General features: G+C 35.4%; 1 protein-coding gene across 5 annotated transcripts in view; it reads right to left on the reverse strand.

The window, feature by feature from the left end:
• HGF (hepatocyte growth factor) overlaps positions 1-18,269 on the reverse strand; it is an 81,662-nt gene that overhangs the window by 56,458 nt on the left and 6,935 nt on the right. For 3 of the 5 annotated variants that reach the window (XM_041722877.1, XM_041722875.1, XM_041722878.1), the window contains 5 exons: positions 17,841-18,006; positions 13,568-13,680; positions 11,376-11,490; positions 6,203-6,345; positions 322-442 (listed from right to left, as the gene is read on the reverse strand). In XM_041722877.1, coding sequence (XP_041578811.1) covers positions 322-442; positions 6,203-6,345; positions 11,376-11,490; positions 13,568-13,680; positions 17,841-18,006 — 658 coding nt within the window. Of the gene's footprint in view, positions 1-321; positions 443-6,202; positions 6,346-11,375; positions 11,491-13,567; positions 13,694-17,840; positions 18,007-18,269 lie in introns of all 5 variants that reach the window. The other 2 variants (XM_041722876.1, XM_041722879.1) reach the window with 2 other exon arrangements.

Below are 18,269 nucleotides of genomic sequence, written 5' to 3' on the forward strand. Positions count from 1 at the left end.
CATAGCTTGGACTGTGGTCATTACTTAATAAGCCACAGTCGTGGAAGAAAAAGAGGAAGCTTCTGTTAGTGCTCCCCTTCTGCACCCCACTGATGCTCCTGTGTTCAGGACCATTATGACTTTGCAGACTCCATCTACTCAGCAGAGACTAGTCAAAAGTGCAGCCAGTATTCCCATATACCTTATACCTCGTCATAAGTCCCTTTTGCCCCAAGACTATCCAGAAAACATGATATAAAGAGAATTTCTAAGGCAGTTTGTCACGGAGCAAATAACAGTTTGCAAAAAGAATCACTGAAAGCATGATTTGGTAGTGTTTACCTTTCTGGCAAGAATTTGTGCCGGTGCGGTGTCTGATGATCCCAGCGCTGACAAATCTTGCCCGATTCTGTGTGATCCATGGGACCTCGATAACTTTCCCCATTGCAGGTCATGCATTCAACTAATAAAATTAAAGTATGGCATGTTAATTGCTTCTGACAGCAAAATCAAGAACACCACTGTTCCACTGAGCTGTAAATCACCTGTTTAGCAAAAAGAGTTTTTAGAACAATTTATGTACCATTTTAATGTTGAATGCAGGCCTAATGTCCATAAAGAGTGGCATAAAATACTCCCTGCAGAGCTCTTCCTATAGTTTACCTGGGATTTGTGTGGTTAGTGTCATACAAATTTACCACAGGGCCAGAATGGCTCTGATTTTTCCATAGCTGTCCAAAAGGTGCCCAGAAACTGGAAAGAGAAGAGAGGCCCTTGAGATCTACCCTTTGGTGGTCTAAAATGCACAAGGTTTCAGTGTCAGTCTTGACAGCAGAATAATTCTCTTCTCTCAACTTACCCCCCAAACACATAAACAGGAAATGCACAACTTAAAATGAGTACACATCACACCCCTATGGTGAATGCCCAAATCAGGACCCGGTTAACTTGAGAGATCAGCTCCAACCATAAGTCTGGTGCTATTCAAAGAACAGGGATATTTTAAAAGAAGTCATAGCTCCTTTCTGTTACTGAGCAATCGTGTTGAATAACTGGGCAAGCTTACGTTCCTATCTAGACTAGGACAGAAGACGCCCTGCTATTGAACTCCTCGCACTCACTGTTTTAAAATGTATAAGCTCGTATTATTATGTAGGATCCTACTGATGATTCTGTGAGGTTAATTCATAGTTCTCTATCGGCCGGCCTCTTATGTCACACTGAAACCTCTGAATCACATCAGCTCTCTGAGAATGAGACTTCCCCAATGGACAGGTTGATTTGTAGCAGAGCAGGCATCCTGTGGAATACATCACTGCGTGGCTTTCTGACGAATCCGGCTAACTTCCCCACACACATAATTTGTATCCTGTGACTACTGATCGTCTAGCTCTAGCCAAAGCAAAGCCAAGATAGCAATGTTTTGCTTTATCTGCTGCTATCTAGCCTAATAAGCTATTTGTAATAATTTGGAATGTAATATTAGAGTAATCACTTCTGAGCCTTTCATTTTTATCATCTAATAGTAGGACGTTAACTATTAAGTTTCTGAAACAGGAGACTACTTGGCTTGATCCATCTACTTATTTTTATGTAGCTTAATCTATGAACTAAGACAAGGGACCGATTCAGCTTCCTCTCTTTTGACTCTGAGATTCCCCAGACTATAGTCCGTAAGCACCTGAACCATAAATGAGAGGTGCTCTGTTTGGCCAAGGTCATTATTTCCACATTAAAATGCTCAACATAGGTTATGCTTTATCACATTTCAGCTTTCTGGTCGAATGGGGTACAGATTTACTTCGTTCTCTTTTTCAAAAGAATGCAAGGTCTGATGTCTTCACGGAAAATGATGTGGTACCTGTCATTCTTTGTTCCTTCGTACTGAACGAAAGAGTGGAACAGAATGTTATGGTTACACATGAGAAATAAGTCCTCCACGTGTACAGTCTCTAAGCTTGTAAAGGAGACTATAGCTCCTTTTGCAGATGCAGTTGATAAGACTACATCCCTTTCTAATGAGATGGAATGAAATGATTTTCTGTGAAGCTGTACTGTGGGGATTATTAGAGAGCATTTTTCTTCAAATTCAGAATTTTTAATTTTCTTAAGGAAAAATAGTTTTACAGATGAAATGGATGATTCTATAAGACACCCGCTTTACAGAGTGAGTGTGGTAGGTCAATGCTTCTCCAAACCTTAATGTGCATAAGAGTCACTTTGAGATCTTGTTAAAGAACAAGTTCTGATTCAGAGGATCAGGACAGGAGAGCATCAGTCATTAGCTCCCAGAGGATGCTGATGATTCTAGTCCTTGGACTTCATACTGAATAGCAAGTTTGTGGATAATTCATTCTATTCTAAAAGCTCTAGGTGTTTGGTGGCAATGGCCTTTAGAAGACAACAGATTTTACTTGGATATTGAAGTATGGATGAGATTTGAATAAGTTATTATGGAGCAAAAAAAACCCCATAAAATGGTACAGAAACATAAATTAGTATGTTATGTTTATAGCAAGGTGAAGAGAGAGTTATGGATGCAGTTGCAGACCTAAGGAGATTTTTTAAAAAATACTAAGTCAGCAAGAATAATGTAAGATTTTGGTAGGCAATGAAAGTTGTTGTTGGGGTGGGGATAAAATGTGTCCTGTGATAGAACTGAGATGACAAATATATTATAGTTATAATTCTTTGATTATTCAGAACTTTTAACATTTAAGAAGTCATTTGATCAATGACTTCCTTGTTTGAGGAAAACAAGGCTCACACAAGTTTTAAGGGACTTACCTAAAACAGAAAATATCAGAGCTGTGCCTGGAACACAGGTCTTCTGACCCACAGTCCAGTGTTCATTCCATTCTTCCTAATTATCTTTTCGTCCCATGTATCTTAATTTTTTTCCTATGCATTCTAATTGGTCATATTTTTAAGACAGACTCCTAGCAATAATTTTAAAAAGTCACCCTCTTGCCTTTTCAACATTGTCTTCGTTACCCTCTGCCTTCTTGTTTACAATAGTAGGTTGCCCTGTTGTATTCTCACCTATTGGAGGATGAGGAGAAGGGAAGCAAGCAGATTGACCATCTTACTCAGGCTGAACAATTTGTTGTTTTACTATTGCATCAAACCATCAGGTTACTCGTAAAAATTACCTTAAGAGAGCTGAATTTTAAACTCACAGTCACTTTCCAAACTTCTGGAATTCTAAGAAACTTCTAAGTTGTCCAAGCTCAAAGTCAAGCAGTAGGGATGGAAATCAAGGACTTGAGTAGGAGGTAGGTGAAAGTATGATCTATAGAACACTGCATAGGGTGAGAATCACCCTTCTCGCTCTATCTCCTTTTGGCTCTATTTTTGCCAGTGTATTATTCGAAGGTTCCACCAAGTTTATCCTTTTAAAAACAAACAACAAAAGCAAAATACTTTGCCAGATCACATAAACTCAAGCTAAATAAATGTTTCTAGTCATAACTAGAGTAGTTTTCCTAAATATATCTCTGGCCTAAATGAAAGTAGAAAACTATATTAACTGCACATGAATTGTACTATAAATAGGATTAATTTAGCATCTTTCTCGTCATACTACCCAACTAACTCAAAAATTATTGTGTTCTGTTTTTCTTAGTCATAAAACTACCAGTGATTTGAGTTTACAGACTAAAATAACTCTTTTGGAAATATCTCTCAGAAAAATCCATGCTGATGATTACTTCAGCAAAACTAAATGTCTGAAATATGAATAGCTTCACAAACCCACATTTATAAATAATTGCTTTATTTAAACCTTTGTTTTTAAAAATCTTTCCCCACAGAATATGAAATTATGCACATAGAGTTATAGCAGTATTATTTGGGGTTTTAAGTGTAAGGTATTAAAAATAATAATTATGGCTTAATAAAATGTGTTTACTTGAATATTTGACAGTCATTTAAAAAGACATCTGTTCCAATAACTGGTGATTGCTTTGTTCCAAATCCCAAGCAAATGTTAAAGCAAGAAATTGGATTTTAGACACTTCAGTTTTTTATAATATTTGAGTTAAACATTAATGTTATTTTCTTTACATATTTTTTAAAGTTCTAAATGTGCTAAAAGTATTCATTTTCTTTTAGAATGCTTAATATGTTTAAAAGATTAAATTATGAAAAGATAATTTCAATCATTGGATATCAGATACACTTCTTTTATGAACAAAGCTCTCTGATAAATTTCAGATGATTATTTAGCCAAGAGCTTAATAGCGTTATGAGAATTTCAAAAAAGTGCATTTACACTATTTCGCATATTTTGTATTATCCATTTTATAAATAGCTCTGTTTTTCTCTATTAATGTATTGACAGGGCTTCTTATTTTAGAACCTCTTCAGTAAAATCCCACCAACTCATTGTTTAATATAGTATGAATTTAAATATCACAGCTCAATTCACACTTCCTGAAATATGTTTAGCCTATAGGGCAGGTGTTGGTTTACTTCTCTCACAGGACAGTTATTCAACTACTGTCAGATTTCTAATTCCTTCCAGAAAAAGCTTATCTTCCACCGTGCTACGGTGACCAACAGCATCATGTGCCATTAATAGTAATGAGCAATGCCCTTTTCTAAGGGACGTGTAATGACCTCAAATTATTAAAGGATGATAGAGATGTACATTCTACAGAGATGAGGATAACTGGAAATATAATTTTTCCAATTATTTCTTTTCTAGCAGATTTATCCTACATTGTCTAGCCGTCCAGATCTATGCCAGTGTGTTTTGGTGAAGGTTCTTAAAAACCACATTGTTGAGAAATCACATTCCCACATGAACGAGTCAAGTAACATACGTTCTAAACTATTTAAGGTTGGACCAAGTTACTTCCCTCGCAAACACTTTCCCAGGTCAAAAAAAAAAAAAATCAATAAACAAAACTCCTTGCAATGACCTCCAGCCTCAGAAGACTGTGATAGTGGAGAGTGCCCCCCAAAAAGTAAGGTTTTTTTCTTCCATGTGTACATTTAAAATATTAATTACAGATTTACTCATACAAAACAGACTTGTTCATAACGTTATCACAGATCAGTTTATTATTTTTAAAAGAGAAGAAAACAATGAAGAAGTTATAGTGAACAGAATATGATATGGAATGGAAAGTAAGAATTTACAAACAGAGATGGAACTGACTCTAGCACATGAAGTCAAGAATTTTAAATTAACTAACAACAGAAAACAAATTCACCTTCTCCATGACAATTCACTCACAATGGCCTTTTCATGTGATAAATATCAACCTAATATTAAATGGATATTTATGGAAAAATAGTTCAAAAAACGTGGTTAATAACAAACAGGTAAGGTATCTTACTATAAAAAGTGGACAGCATTCCAGCAGCCCCCTACCCCCAAGTATTTCCAAATCCTACTAAATTTCTATCAGAACTTAATCCATGTTTCATTTGGATTATTAGAATTTTAGTTTCCGACAGAACTAAAAAGCCAGCTACTGGGTGGCCAGGTAATTAAGAAAAATGAAACCACATACAATGCTGAAGTGGTTACTCTTCCTTCTTGTCAGGCATTCAGTCTTCCAGTGCAAGAGTAAGGACAGTGCCCCTTTCTGCTGGGAGAGGAGGTCAAGACACACATGGCCTTGGGGGCCGGCCTTCAAGACCCACTGGACTCTACCGCTTTGATCTCTTCAGGTCCTATTCTCAATGGTGTTTAACGTCAGTCTACGTAACAAATCTGCTTTTCACCAACACGCACACAGGGGTAAGGCACTTCCAGCGACCCCTTCCCATATTCTCTTCTGGGCTCAGACACTCTTGCCACACCACTTCAGAGTAAGTTTGACACAAGTTCTGCGGAAGCAGGTGCTGGCTGAATAGAATTAGCATCACTCTTAAAGAGCTAAGCGTCTTTCAGCTCCTCTCAGGTGACTTTTGGGGACGGATTGAAGGATGTGAACTCGGGACAGTAGATGAGGAAGCCCAAGCTTTTGCTCTCCCCAGAGGGATGCCTCAGGCTCTGGTGAAATTCAAACTGACAACCCTTCTGTCTTAATCTGATGAGAATCAGTTTTGCAAACATTGTGTAAAAAATGCTCAAGTTATTGTCTACAGTCGCATTTGAATGAAGGACATATTTATTATAGTTGGATTCGTTTCTGTTAACTTTAATGCGAGTTGCAGTTCTACACAAAGCGGGAGCAGAGCGCCCCCCACGGCATTCAGGCTCATTTACCTTCTGAACACTGAGGAATGTCACAGACTTCGTAGCGTACCTCTGGATTGCTTGTGAAACACCAAGGTCCCCCTTCTTCCCCTCGAGGATTTCGACAGTAGTTTTCCTGTAGGTCTTTACCCCGATAGCTCGAAGGCAAAAAGCTAGTTTTAAAATGATAATCATTACAGTATAAGAGCATGCAACTTTATTGTTGGCCTATTCATTTTACTCATTAGTGGGTAAGTCTTTCCTACAGTACAGAAATCCACTGCTCTCTCTCCACCTTCCATACAGAGTAACCCGAACTGTCGTTTTCATCCATTCTTAAAATACTTGAATGTCCTACAGATTGACCTGACCGAATCCCCACGCTCACCGTCATTCACAGTGACTCATCTCTGGATTTGCTAATAGCCAATCATTCTAGAGCCGAACTGTTCAAACCACAATTTCAAAGCTCCATGCAAAGAAGGCACATGATTGAGTGGGGGGGGGGGGGGCACTTAGCTGAGAAAGTTAGAAACCCTGCAATTGCCCTTGAAATCTCCTGATTACGCGGCTTCTCCAAGATAATTACTTGTTTTTTTATTGCTATTCTTATAAGGAACAGCCCCCTTTTTCTCCCGCACTGTTTAGAAACAGGCTGATCAAGTGACACAAACTAAAGGTCTAGAATCAAATTAAACCTGGGTTCAAATTTCAGTTCTCTCTTGTACTAACCAGAGACCCCAGCAGGTAAGTTAGACTCTCTCAGCCTCTAGCTTACCTGCACACGGAGTGTGACCGTGACTTACAGTGTCTTACACTCTACATGGTGTCCTCAGGAGTTCATAGACATGACAGGGTAATGGACATTCAATAAATGCTACTTATTATTAACCTCAGGCCACTTAGTAGTCTTTACCCTGTCATAGCAAAACCCAGAATTATTTATTCTTTTCAAAAATGTTGGTAATGTTCACTGCTACTGGGGTTTAGTGTTTCCAAACTGAGTTTGGAACAGTTTGCCACGGGGTGCAGAGACTGCAATGCATTACCTTCACTTGAAATTTCTAATGCCCTAGTTATAGTTTTCTTATCAGCATAAAATATTTCAACACAAACTCAGAAAAATGCAAAAGCCTTCTTTATTCGTCTGTGCTGCTTATGGCATTGACCTCTATGATGCTTTTATCTGAATGCAAAAAAAAAAAAATCGTAAGTAAAGTAGAATATACATCTGTGGGTAACACTAAACTTTTTTTTTCAAAATCCAGTTACACTTTCAATATCCAATCCAATTGTTGCTACAAAGTTTTATCTCTATGCTTAACAGTTTTTGAGTTCTAGCTGGCACTTCTAATGAAGTCAAAGGATTTTAGTCTCTAGGTAAAAACCATCCAAATGTGTTTCTGACCCATGGAAACTTATTTAGAAGTCATCAGGTTTTTTGTTGTGTTGTGGCACAAAATGTGTATGAACGGGCTTTGGGTACCAAGCAATATTTTGTAATGGAATTCTTTCATTTGGACATGAAATAAGCCAGAGTTAAGTTCCTCAGAAAACATAAATTATTTTTTTCTGAAAATATAAATTATTGGTCAAAAAGAAAATCTATTCTAAGAGACTTACTACTAACCAACCATTTTCAAGGAAACCGGTATTATAAATACTTTGTAACTGCAAAATGTCTTTAGGTAGAGTTTATATCCTTACTTCTTTAGCATTTTAAATATGGGGAAACAAAAATTAGACTTTAGGCCATATGACCAGCATAAATTATAATATAATTAAAGCGCATCATGCTTTCACAGTTCTTAACAGTATATTTAATTTTAAGAGGAAAAAGAAAGCATCTTTTTTCTTATTTTTGGCCCTTTTATTCCAGAATAGCTTTGGATACTTTTGTTTGTTCCGTTGCTTGAAATTTTCTTTCAATTTTGCCAGTTTTCCAACTTTTCATAGTAAATTTATAGTGAAATAGTCATTTTTCTGATAGAATCAAAACCGACTTTTACTTCAGATTGGTTTTTGTAAAGTATAAATTTACCCAAAAAATGCTCTGATAACTGTATTTTATGAAAAAAAAAAACAACAAAAAACCTTGGTACAGTAGTAAGAATAAGTTATTGTTAATCACGAAATCTACATTGTTGTCCCATATATATCACTTGGCTACTTATATGACACAAGTCCTTAGTCCCTACCTAATTTATTTACTCTTTGGGTTCTTTACTTCTTCACTTATAAAGTATATGGAATGAATTTGATTAATATAACATCCTCTTGTGTCATTTTATGTATTCAGCCTTCTTAAGAGAAATTAAATACACATGTTATCTATGATTTTAGAGATTGTTGTTGCACACACACACACACACACACACACACACAACACATATTCCTTGCCAGTGGATTTGTAAAGCTAAAAAGCTGTGAAGTAGTGAATGAATCAGTCAATGGCTTAGTAGTAAAAATATAAGTAAGGAAGACAGAAAAAGTAGAAATCAGAACTAGATAGGGCAGAAATATGAATAAAGTTTTCTCACTGGAGTTAATAAAATGAAACTGAAAAGAAAAGGTGCTGCTTTCCATATTTATGTCAAAGCATACGGAATTCCTTTTTAGGACATTCATGACAGTCTAGTCCTCTCTTTCCTTCATTCTTTGGCATGTATGGCTTTTTACCCACATTTGCTGGGGGGTACTTTGTGTGTGTTCTGAAGCATAGCCTGCTTCTCTTTAGTGTGCTATACTCGGCCAAGGGATGAAGCCAGCCTGCTCTTTTCACTTATATGTGTTCATTCAGCAAATGTTTATGAGAAACTATCACACACAAGCCCTTGGCCAGGCAACAGGCTCTGTAATAAACTTTTATTCACATTTATACTATTCATGATTCTTTGTCATTATCAGCCAGGCTTTAAGAGAGAGAAGTAAAGAAATATTTAAAACTTAGTTAAATCCAAAAATACTTTGAAATATAAGTTAGGTCTTTTGGGTGCTAGCCATCTTTTCTTTTCTTTTAATATAAAGTGCATTCATAGGAACCTTGATCTATTCCATCATCTGCTTCATTAATGAATGCTGATGGCCAGTGAAGGATATAGATGTAGATATCAAGTCACCTGATTTTCTGGTTAAGCTTCTATACTAATTTCATCATCTATCATCATCTTCCCATTAAATCACTTGTAAAATATTTCAATTTAGGAGTCTACAAATCACTCCCCAAGACACACATATATTTTTTTTCTAGTTCCCATAAAGTTAATCTTTAAGTGTTAAGCTGTCATGCAGATAAGCCAGTAAGCTGTTAATTGATGAAAATTGTTACCATTGTTATACAAAAAAAAGAAAAAAATATTTGATTAATATACAAGATCTTCTCTCAGCCCTAAACCTCTATACCACAAGGAAATGTTTGTTGGTAAAAAAACTGATTGGACTGGGAAGCCAGTTCCCAGGGAGATCTATTTCACATGTACTCTTCTAGCACAGAATCACAATCATAGAGAATTTGGGTTGAAATTAAGACCTCTACTAGGTCAGTCTAGTGAGCTCAACTATGGTAGGATTGATTTCAAATGCTATTCCTTTGTTCATGAAAAACTTAGATCTGCCTACTTAAATAAAATGTTTTCCTCTTATCAAGTCATGAGAGTGACACCATGCAAATCCTTATGATGGAACAAACCAATTATATTGGTTTTTTTGCTTTGTAATATAACATTATGTTTCAGAGGTATTTGTGTATTATTATAAGTAACTAATTTGGGAAAAAATTAGTTGTTTTCTGTCATTAAAACTCTGTAAACTGATCAGCGTGGACACTTACTAGCTGGTGTTAATTAGGCAGGGACCACAGATTTGTTCCCAGTGTAGAGCAACTAACTCCTTTTCTTTATAGTGGGCCAATTAATTCATGTCTATTTATGGAAGTAAAATCATCTTGCATAATTATGTTACTCAAAAATGAATAACATGAACTTTTAAAAAGTGAATTCATCAAGGCAAAGTCATCACCATTACTGCAAAACAAGTCACAGCATGTGTCCTACTGCTCGTGCCCTGTATCATGCTAAAAACACAGCTTATACACTGATACTGGCTGGGCTCAGATTCTGGCCAGAGCACTTACTAGTTGTGCATGACCTTGAAAAGTCACTAAGGCTCTTTGTTCTTCAGTTTCACTGTATATAAAATAGAATTAATAAAACCACCCACTATGTGGTTCTTGAGAGTATTAAACAAGATAAATAAGAGAGACTGCTCAGCAAGGAACCTGCAGCACAGTAAACTAAATCTTCCTATGCATTTCCTGACCAAGGAGAACTGTTTTAAACTACCTTAGCTCCTGTTGAAATTTTTTCTGAAACAGGTCCTGAAAAGCTGTGGCTACATTTAGTTCTTTAGTGAGTATTCAAAATCTATGTTTCCCTTCCATGATGATTAAGACTCTCAGACTAATGAACCCGTGGATTCTTGTGTTTATCCATTTTTAAATAGCATTCATCTGTTGTAATGAACACAATTCTTCTCTGAAGTGCAGACATTTAATTTCCAAGGAATGAGAAGTTTTCTCCAGTCACTAAATAAGTGAAATGGGAAAGCTGGTCAATCTCTGCCATGAGTTATTAGCAGAGGTTCTCAATTTTGGCTGTAGTTTGGAATCATCTAGAAGCTTTTTTAAAAAAAAAATACCAGTGCCTGGGTTACTCCCCTAAAATATTCTAATTTAACTGGTCTGTGTTGATGCCTGAGTGGTGGGATTTGTTAAGGGCTCATAGCAGGTAATTCTAAGGTTTAAACCAGGGTTGTGTACCAAACAGTCTGGCCCTGGGTCAGGTAAGAATTTGATCCGTCATGTTTATACCACAGTCCACCTCTCCACTCTAGCTCCAAAAGGCATAGAGAGGAGGAAGAAAATCTTTTTTTTTTTTAATCACATTTTCATTATTTCCTCAACAACACCAAGATGTATAAGCTGACATTTTTGAGGTAAGATACTGTTAGGCCTCATCTTAACGATAAATGTATTCATCTTTGTATATCAGTCACAAAGCCACATGACCCTTGGCTTAATGCAATTCAGCAAAGTTTGCTAAGTTATTACAAAACTGTAGGACTATACCAAAGAACTAACATGAGGTTGCTAACACACATATAAAAAGAGAAAGCCTCCACCCTCTTTTTTTCATGCTTTTCTTACCTGTGTTCATGTGGTATCATGGAATTCCAGGGCTGGCATTTGATGCCACTCTTAGTAATAGACACTGTCCCCTTGTAGCTACCTCCTTTACCAATGATGCAGTTCCTAATGTAGTCTACCAGAAGAAAGCAGAGAAAAAATTGTATAACTATGTGTAACATATGCTACATATTAAAAAAAAATCCGATCCAAATCTGTAGGAAATTAACGTATGTAAGTTATCTCAAATCATACTGACATTTCTTGCCTAAAACTTCTACTGTTTTCAAAATCATTCATTTCAGGATAATATAAAACAAAAAAGACTACTGAAAAGTTTTAATTTTGTGAGTATATTTCTAGATAACAGCATATATTAGTCTATGTTCTTGGTGTAGATTAGTCAATGTACACAACTGGCCAGGCAAACTTAATTTGACAGAATGATGTGCTTACATATATAGACCACTTTAAGAAAATGTTAAGAATAAACATAAGTAATTGGTAAAATCTATTCAATTCAAAGGGTAACTTCAAGATAATAAAAAAACCTGTCTTTTCTCAATAAAATCATTTAAGTTTTTGTATATGCATGTACGTGTATGTTTAGGTGACAGTAATATTATGTCGATTATTATTTTCTATATTTTTGGTAATTTTTCAGCTGCAAAACTACAGGGCAATTAAATTTAAGCAAGCTATGGGGATCTCTGGGTGGCTCAGCAGTTTAGCGCCTGCCTTTGGCCCAGGGTGCGATCCTGGAGTCCTGGGATCGAGTCCCATGTCGGGCTCCTAGTATGAAGCCTGCTTCTCCCTCCTCCTGTGTCTCTGCCTCTCTCTCTCTCTCTCTCTCTCTATCACAAATAAATAAATAAATCTTTAAAAAAAAAGCTGCATGTTCCTATCAAATAATAGTATATACAGCTGCTAGCAACCTAGAAAAATTCTTAAGATGGTCTTATACTAGGTTTTAAATTATGCTTAGGCTTTGTAGAGTTATTGGGATATATGGAGATCATCTTATTTTTTAGGCCATCTTATTTCTACCATAAATTAATTTTAACTTAAATTCTACCCTCCTAATAAAGACACATCTGTGCATATTACCAAACAGAAATTTAATGACATAATATGATTTAAGAAAATAAACTTGAAATACTAGTATCATAAATACAATCTATAATTATTATTTTGTGTGATAAGAGATTTATTTTGTAAAACTCATATTTATTTAACATTCTCCAATTATTTCATTGATATAATTTGGCTTTGGATAAAAGTAAATACCTGTGAATATAGTATCAGAGAAACAAAATAGACACATTAACAAATACTATGACCTCAATCTTCTTTTAAAGATTTTTAAAGTAAATAATTAGGGCAGCCCAGGTGGCTCAGTGGTTTAGCACCGCCTTCAGCCCAGGGCGTGATCCTGGAGACCCAGGGTCAAGTCCCACACCGGGACCCCTGCATGGAGCCTGCTTCTCCCTCTGCCTGTGTCTCTGCCTCTCTGTCTCTCTGTTGTCTCTCATGAATAAATAAATAAAATCTTTAAATAAATAAAGTAAACAATTAGGAAAAGATGCAACTAATATTTCAAAATCTCCAAATTTTACTGTCAGCAATCACCACTAAGACAAATCAGTTACCCAAAGTTGTTAACATTCAAAATGCTATGTATTAAGCTCAAAATGTACTATAATATAAGGTGTTTTAAACTATGAATTTGGGATCCCTGGGTGGCGCAGCCTTTGGCCCAGGGCGCAATCCTGGAGACCCGAGATCGAATCCCACGTCGGGCTCCCGGTGCATGGAGCCTGCTTCTCCCTCTGCCTATGTCTCTGTCGCTGTCTCTCTCTCTGTGTGACTATCATAAATAAATAAATAAATAAATAAATAAATAAATAAATAAACTATGAATTTAAGGTGGCACCCTCTAAAATGAACATGGACAACATCAGTTCTAGGAGATACTCCTAGAAATAAAGAGGGACAGAGCAATCTGATTATGAAAAATTTGGGAAATGCTCAATTTAAAACTACCATATTGAAAATAGTCAAGACACTAGTATTCTTTGCCTTTACGGAAGAATTGACCGTGTAACAGAACCAGCATATAATAGAAAAATTATTGGGAAAGAGCACTGTGGCAGGAAATTACATACATTTTATGCTTTATTTTATTATGAAATATTTAGGGAGAAGCCAGTTACCTTTGTTTTCATAGAGATCAAATTCATGACCAAACTCTTTTTTCACTCCACTTGTCATGCTATTGAAAGGGAACCAGAGGCATCGTTTCCTTGCTTTATCAAAAACAAAGGCCCTGAAAAAAATATCTAAATGAAAAGAAGGAATACTACTATTTATACAGTTTTTAAAGAATGGGCACATGGTTTAACCAAGGAGGGCAACATAAAAAGACACATGGTTATATATGCATAATAAAAACATGAGTGATTTTTAACCTACCACTTTGATAACCAAATAAGAAAAAACAAAAATAAGTTTTCATATGTGTGGATTTAAATATCAGAATACTATTTGGAATGTTCTCATGTTATTCTAAATGATGCCTAGAAATGAAGTCTTAAACAAGCAAAATCAATATATAACCTAACTGCTTGAATTATTTCTGAAGACCTTTTTTTTGTAAATACACAGCAAGTGGGAAGATTTTGTTTATAGTTATATACAAATGATTATAGCTGAAATATCGTGATTAATTTCCAAAGCTTGTAATTGTGTAAAGTACATTCTAAAGTGACATTGCCTAAAACACATTAGAAAAAACACAATCCAAGAGATTCTCCTAGCAAAAAAAATCTGAAATCAAAAGTCTGGAATGTTTTGCATTATATCCCTTCTTGGTGATTTGTAAAGAATGGAAGCTTATTAAAGGCTATAAAAATCTTGCTATCAGGATAACTGTTTATGTAAGGCAATGTTTCTTAAATAGATTTGCATTCATGACATTTTTAATTTAAAAAACCTATTAATATCACATTGCATATGCTTTTGATATCTCTCTCTTGAAGAAAATTACTAAAATGTACCACTCCTACATTCATCCTTCCTATAGCGAAGCATTATATTGAGTTTTCTTGTCCACTAAAAAAAGTCTTTCTAAACAAGATGGTAAGTAGAAAAAAAAAACCTGAGAATAGAAAGAATTGATAAAATTTTCAATATATTAGATGCTACCACGTCTTACAATGTAGAAAATCAAGTGGGAATTCTGACCTGTTCACCTTCCTTTAAGAAATGGTATTAAAACTCCTTCTCACTATGTTCACACTAATTACAATGCCACCAAGTACAAGTATCTAATTAAAAGAAATACACATTTTCTGAGAATAAGGATTTTTCACTTCTAATCCATAGAATATGTTTTGAGAACACATAGTTTTCTTAAAATTTTAGATATTCCAAGCTAGTCATTTATTTTTTAGTAGTTTGCCAATTTATAAATAAGTTTAAAGAAGAGGAAATAACTTTTATGAAACATATAAAAATATAATATTTAAAACATTTTACCTATTATCTCATATTTTTATTTAGCACATTTTATTCTATATCCAAATAACTCCAAAAAATTATACACATAAACTTTGAGCTTTGACTTGAACACAGAGATATTTTTAAATATCTACCTACAAGAACATCTTGCAGCTGAAATAATAATTAAGAGCAAATCATAAAAGTGTATTTTTTTTGCAGTGGTGGCAGATACGAGAGGACTGGCTAATAACAGACTTGAATTTTGATCTGATGGATTGCAGTCTTATGCAACACATGCTAAATTCTCTATTAAGCTATTGTAGCATGTTGGGGGAGAGGTTGTCAAATGACTTTGAATGCACAGTAATTAGAAAAAGAACACATATAAAGATAAAAACTAAACAAACACCTAAAAACAAAATTTAAAGTTGCCACTTAACTTCACATTAAAATAAAGTGCACCACACATATATAAGCTACTCTTCTATTGATCCTGTGGCTTTGACATGAGAACACCTTGGCGGCGACTCATGAGCCCCATCAGGAACATGCAAGATTTGCCTCCATGAATACACAGGCGATTCCATCTGAAAAGTGGGTAACCAAGCTTCCAGTTTGCTGACCTTACTTCACCCTTTCCACTCATTCCATTACAATGCCATATTTTCTCAGAAAAGTGTTTCCTTGAATCACTTCATACCTCCAAATAGACCAGATCCAGTCAGATTCTAGAGTTACATCTTCTTTTAAGTTTGATTTTAAGAGTCTTTATCTTATCCTTATTTTAATTATCATATTCCTTTCAGTAATTTATTTTGTCTAGAGTCCTAGTTGATTATGGCAGGAAGGCAATTCCAGAACCAGTTACTCAGTCATAGATGGAGGAAGAAAGCCTCATATTTTCTTCTTTTGTGTCAATTCATGGATACCAATTTTCTGAGGAGCTTAGAATCAGGCATTCTGGTCATCTTTCCTGCCCAGCAGAAAAGAACTTCAATCTCTGTTAAATCAATATTGTTAATACCTTCTGAGGAAGAGATGGTGTTTTAGAATGTTCCACCCCACACCCACTGAATCACAGATGCTTTCACACAGCATTGTTGGTATTTTCCAAGCATTTTAGTATATTTGCCATCATCTTTCAGTGATTCTAGTCTTATTATAAGCCTGAAAGAAGATCCTTTAATCCATTAAGAATCTAATTTCAGAGTATCACCATCCAATTCTATGCATTCAATTCTGAATAACTAATGTATTTAGTGATTCCAAACACATGCACACATAAATTTGGGATAGACAAGTGAGACGGATGACACATTTCCAGGCAGAAGAATTCTTTCTGTTCAAAGGTATTACATATGTGGTTTTCTGTACAGGTTGCAATAAAACTGAAGGCTAAATGTAACTCAACCAGAATATAGGAGGAAAGTATGAAACCTCATATGTAAAGATTTTTAATCAGGTCACATGTGTTCTCTAATGCAGCAAAATTATTTTAGTTCCTCCTTAATAAAACAAAAGGACAGGTTTTTGTTTTGTTTTGTTTTCTAGACAGAAGGCAGACTAATGTGAAAATCAAGAGGTAGGAATACTTTCCTTACTTGTGGATTCAGGAGAGTCTCGTTTCAGATTTAGAATTAAAAATCAATAATGACATGAGATTCTCTTGTTTCCTTTGCCCCACCTTCCCAAGCCTGTGAGGGGAAACTATAATAAATCTAACCTCCTCAATTTTGAGAAGAACATCACCATAAATCTACATAACTATGATTTTGATTGAGAGTAGTTTCTTCTAATTTATTTTTAACAATCTCTAGGCAGGAAAGTCAGGGAAAGAAACAGAATTGTCATAGGGATATACTTGCAAAGTCAATTCCCCATTCTCCTTGCCAGGAAACACCTCCCTGGAAGTGGCAGTTTAGAAATAAAAATACTTCCAGAAGAGTTATGAATGAGTAGAAGGGAGACAGTCTCTCCTTCCCTACATCTGTTGAGGATCTTCTCTGACCAGGTCGCTTCCCCCAGGCCCATAGCACTCATTTCTCTGAAAAAGGTAAGATGAAATTAGGATCGCTTGCCATGGCATTACTAAAATTTGTGTTCACATCACTGCTCAAATGTAATGGAGCAGAATTCAAAACTGACAGGATGTCATGCACAGTCCTGTAAAAAATAGAATGCCACAGACAATAAACGGGTATAAAGTAAATGAGGGGATGGGAATGTTTATGAAGAATGAGGAAATGCATTTTCTTTGGGGAACTCAGAAAATCATTCAGATGCAATGGTCTCCTTCATGGCCTGAAACTCCCAAGTTTTATCCTTAGATCACTGACAAAGTAGGAAGGAATTCTTCCCTGTGAGGCTGCATGGGGAATTTCAAAAGATAAGAAAACCCTCCATTTGAATCCCCTCCTGCCTCTTTGAATTTCTCCGTCACTTTTCACCTAAAACTTCATCATCACTACCTCCTAACTCCTTTTGAACAGCCTTCGCTGCTGACACCAATCCCTCTACTTTTTTATCTAATTCTCTCAACACCTTTTATTTAAATCCCTGAAGACAATGATGTAAGTTGCAGCAAATTCTGGCCCAACTTATATTCTGAAAATTCCTCCACTCTTCTTGCAAGAAAACAAACAAACAAAAAAATGTTTATTCTAAATAGAATACTTTACATGTTGGATAAAATACAATCTAATGGAATTTTGGTTTCTAAAATTCAACTGTTCATAAGATGAGAAAACACAAATTCCATAACCAAAGGCACTGTGGATTCTAAAAGATATGTTTACATGGTCTCCCTTACTCATATTTCCATCAGTAGAGAGCTACATTTTCTGTTATGATGAGTTAAAACTAAAGTCAAGCTTATACTCTTAAGGGCAAATTACACTGAATACAAAAAAAAAAAGAAGAACATGATAATAATTAGTAGATGCTACATTTAGAAAGTTATCCTAAGAACAAAATGAAGCAACTTACTTGCAAGTGAATGGAAGTCCTTTATTCCTAATACATCTATTGGCACATTGGTCTGCAGTGTTCATTTTTTTTGTTTTTATCTTCAGTAATGGGTCTTCTTTAATTAGAGTAGTCTTTGCTGACTTTTTGAATTCATGAAGTGTGTTTCTTCTTTTCTTCTGTCCTTCTATTAATAATAATAATTTTTTTAAAAAATGGAGGAAAAGCTTTTCAGGCTCATATAGAAAAAAAAAAGTCCTTAAGGATCATCCACAAGATAGTGATTTTATCTGACAACATACCAGATAGATAGATCTCCAAGGGTTGGGGGTGAGGTGAGTTAGGGATTGATACTCTCAGATAGTTAAGAGCAAGAGAAGAATATTGTAATCAGTGAAGAATAAATCACTTGTCATGTACAGTCACTCATCTACATTCTTTAAAATGAAA

The sequence above is a fragment of the Vulpes lagopus genome, chromosome 11, assembly GCF_018345385.1.
Source record: "Vulpes lagopus strain Blue_001 chromosome 11, ASM1834538v1, whole genome shotgun sequence".
Taxonomy (NCBI): domain Eukaryota; kingdom Metazoa; phylum Chordata; class Mammalia; order Carnivora; family Canidae; genus Vulpes; species Vulpes lagopus.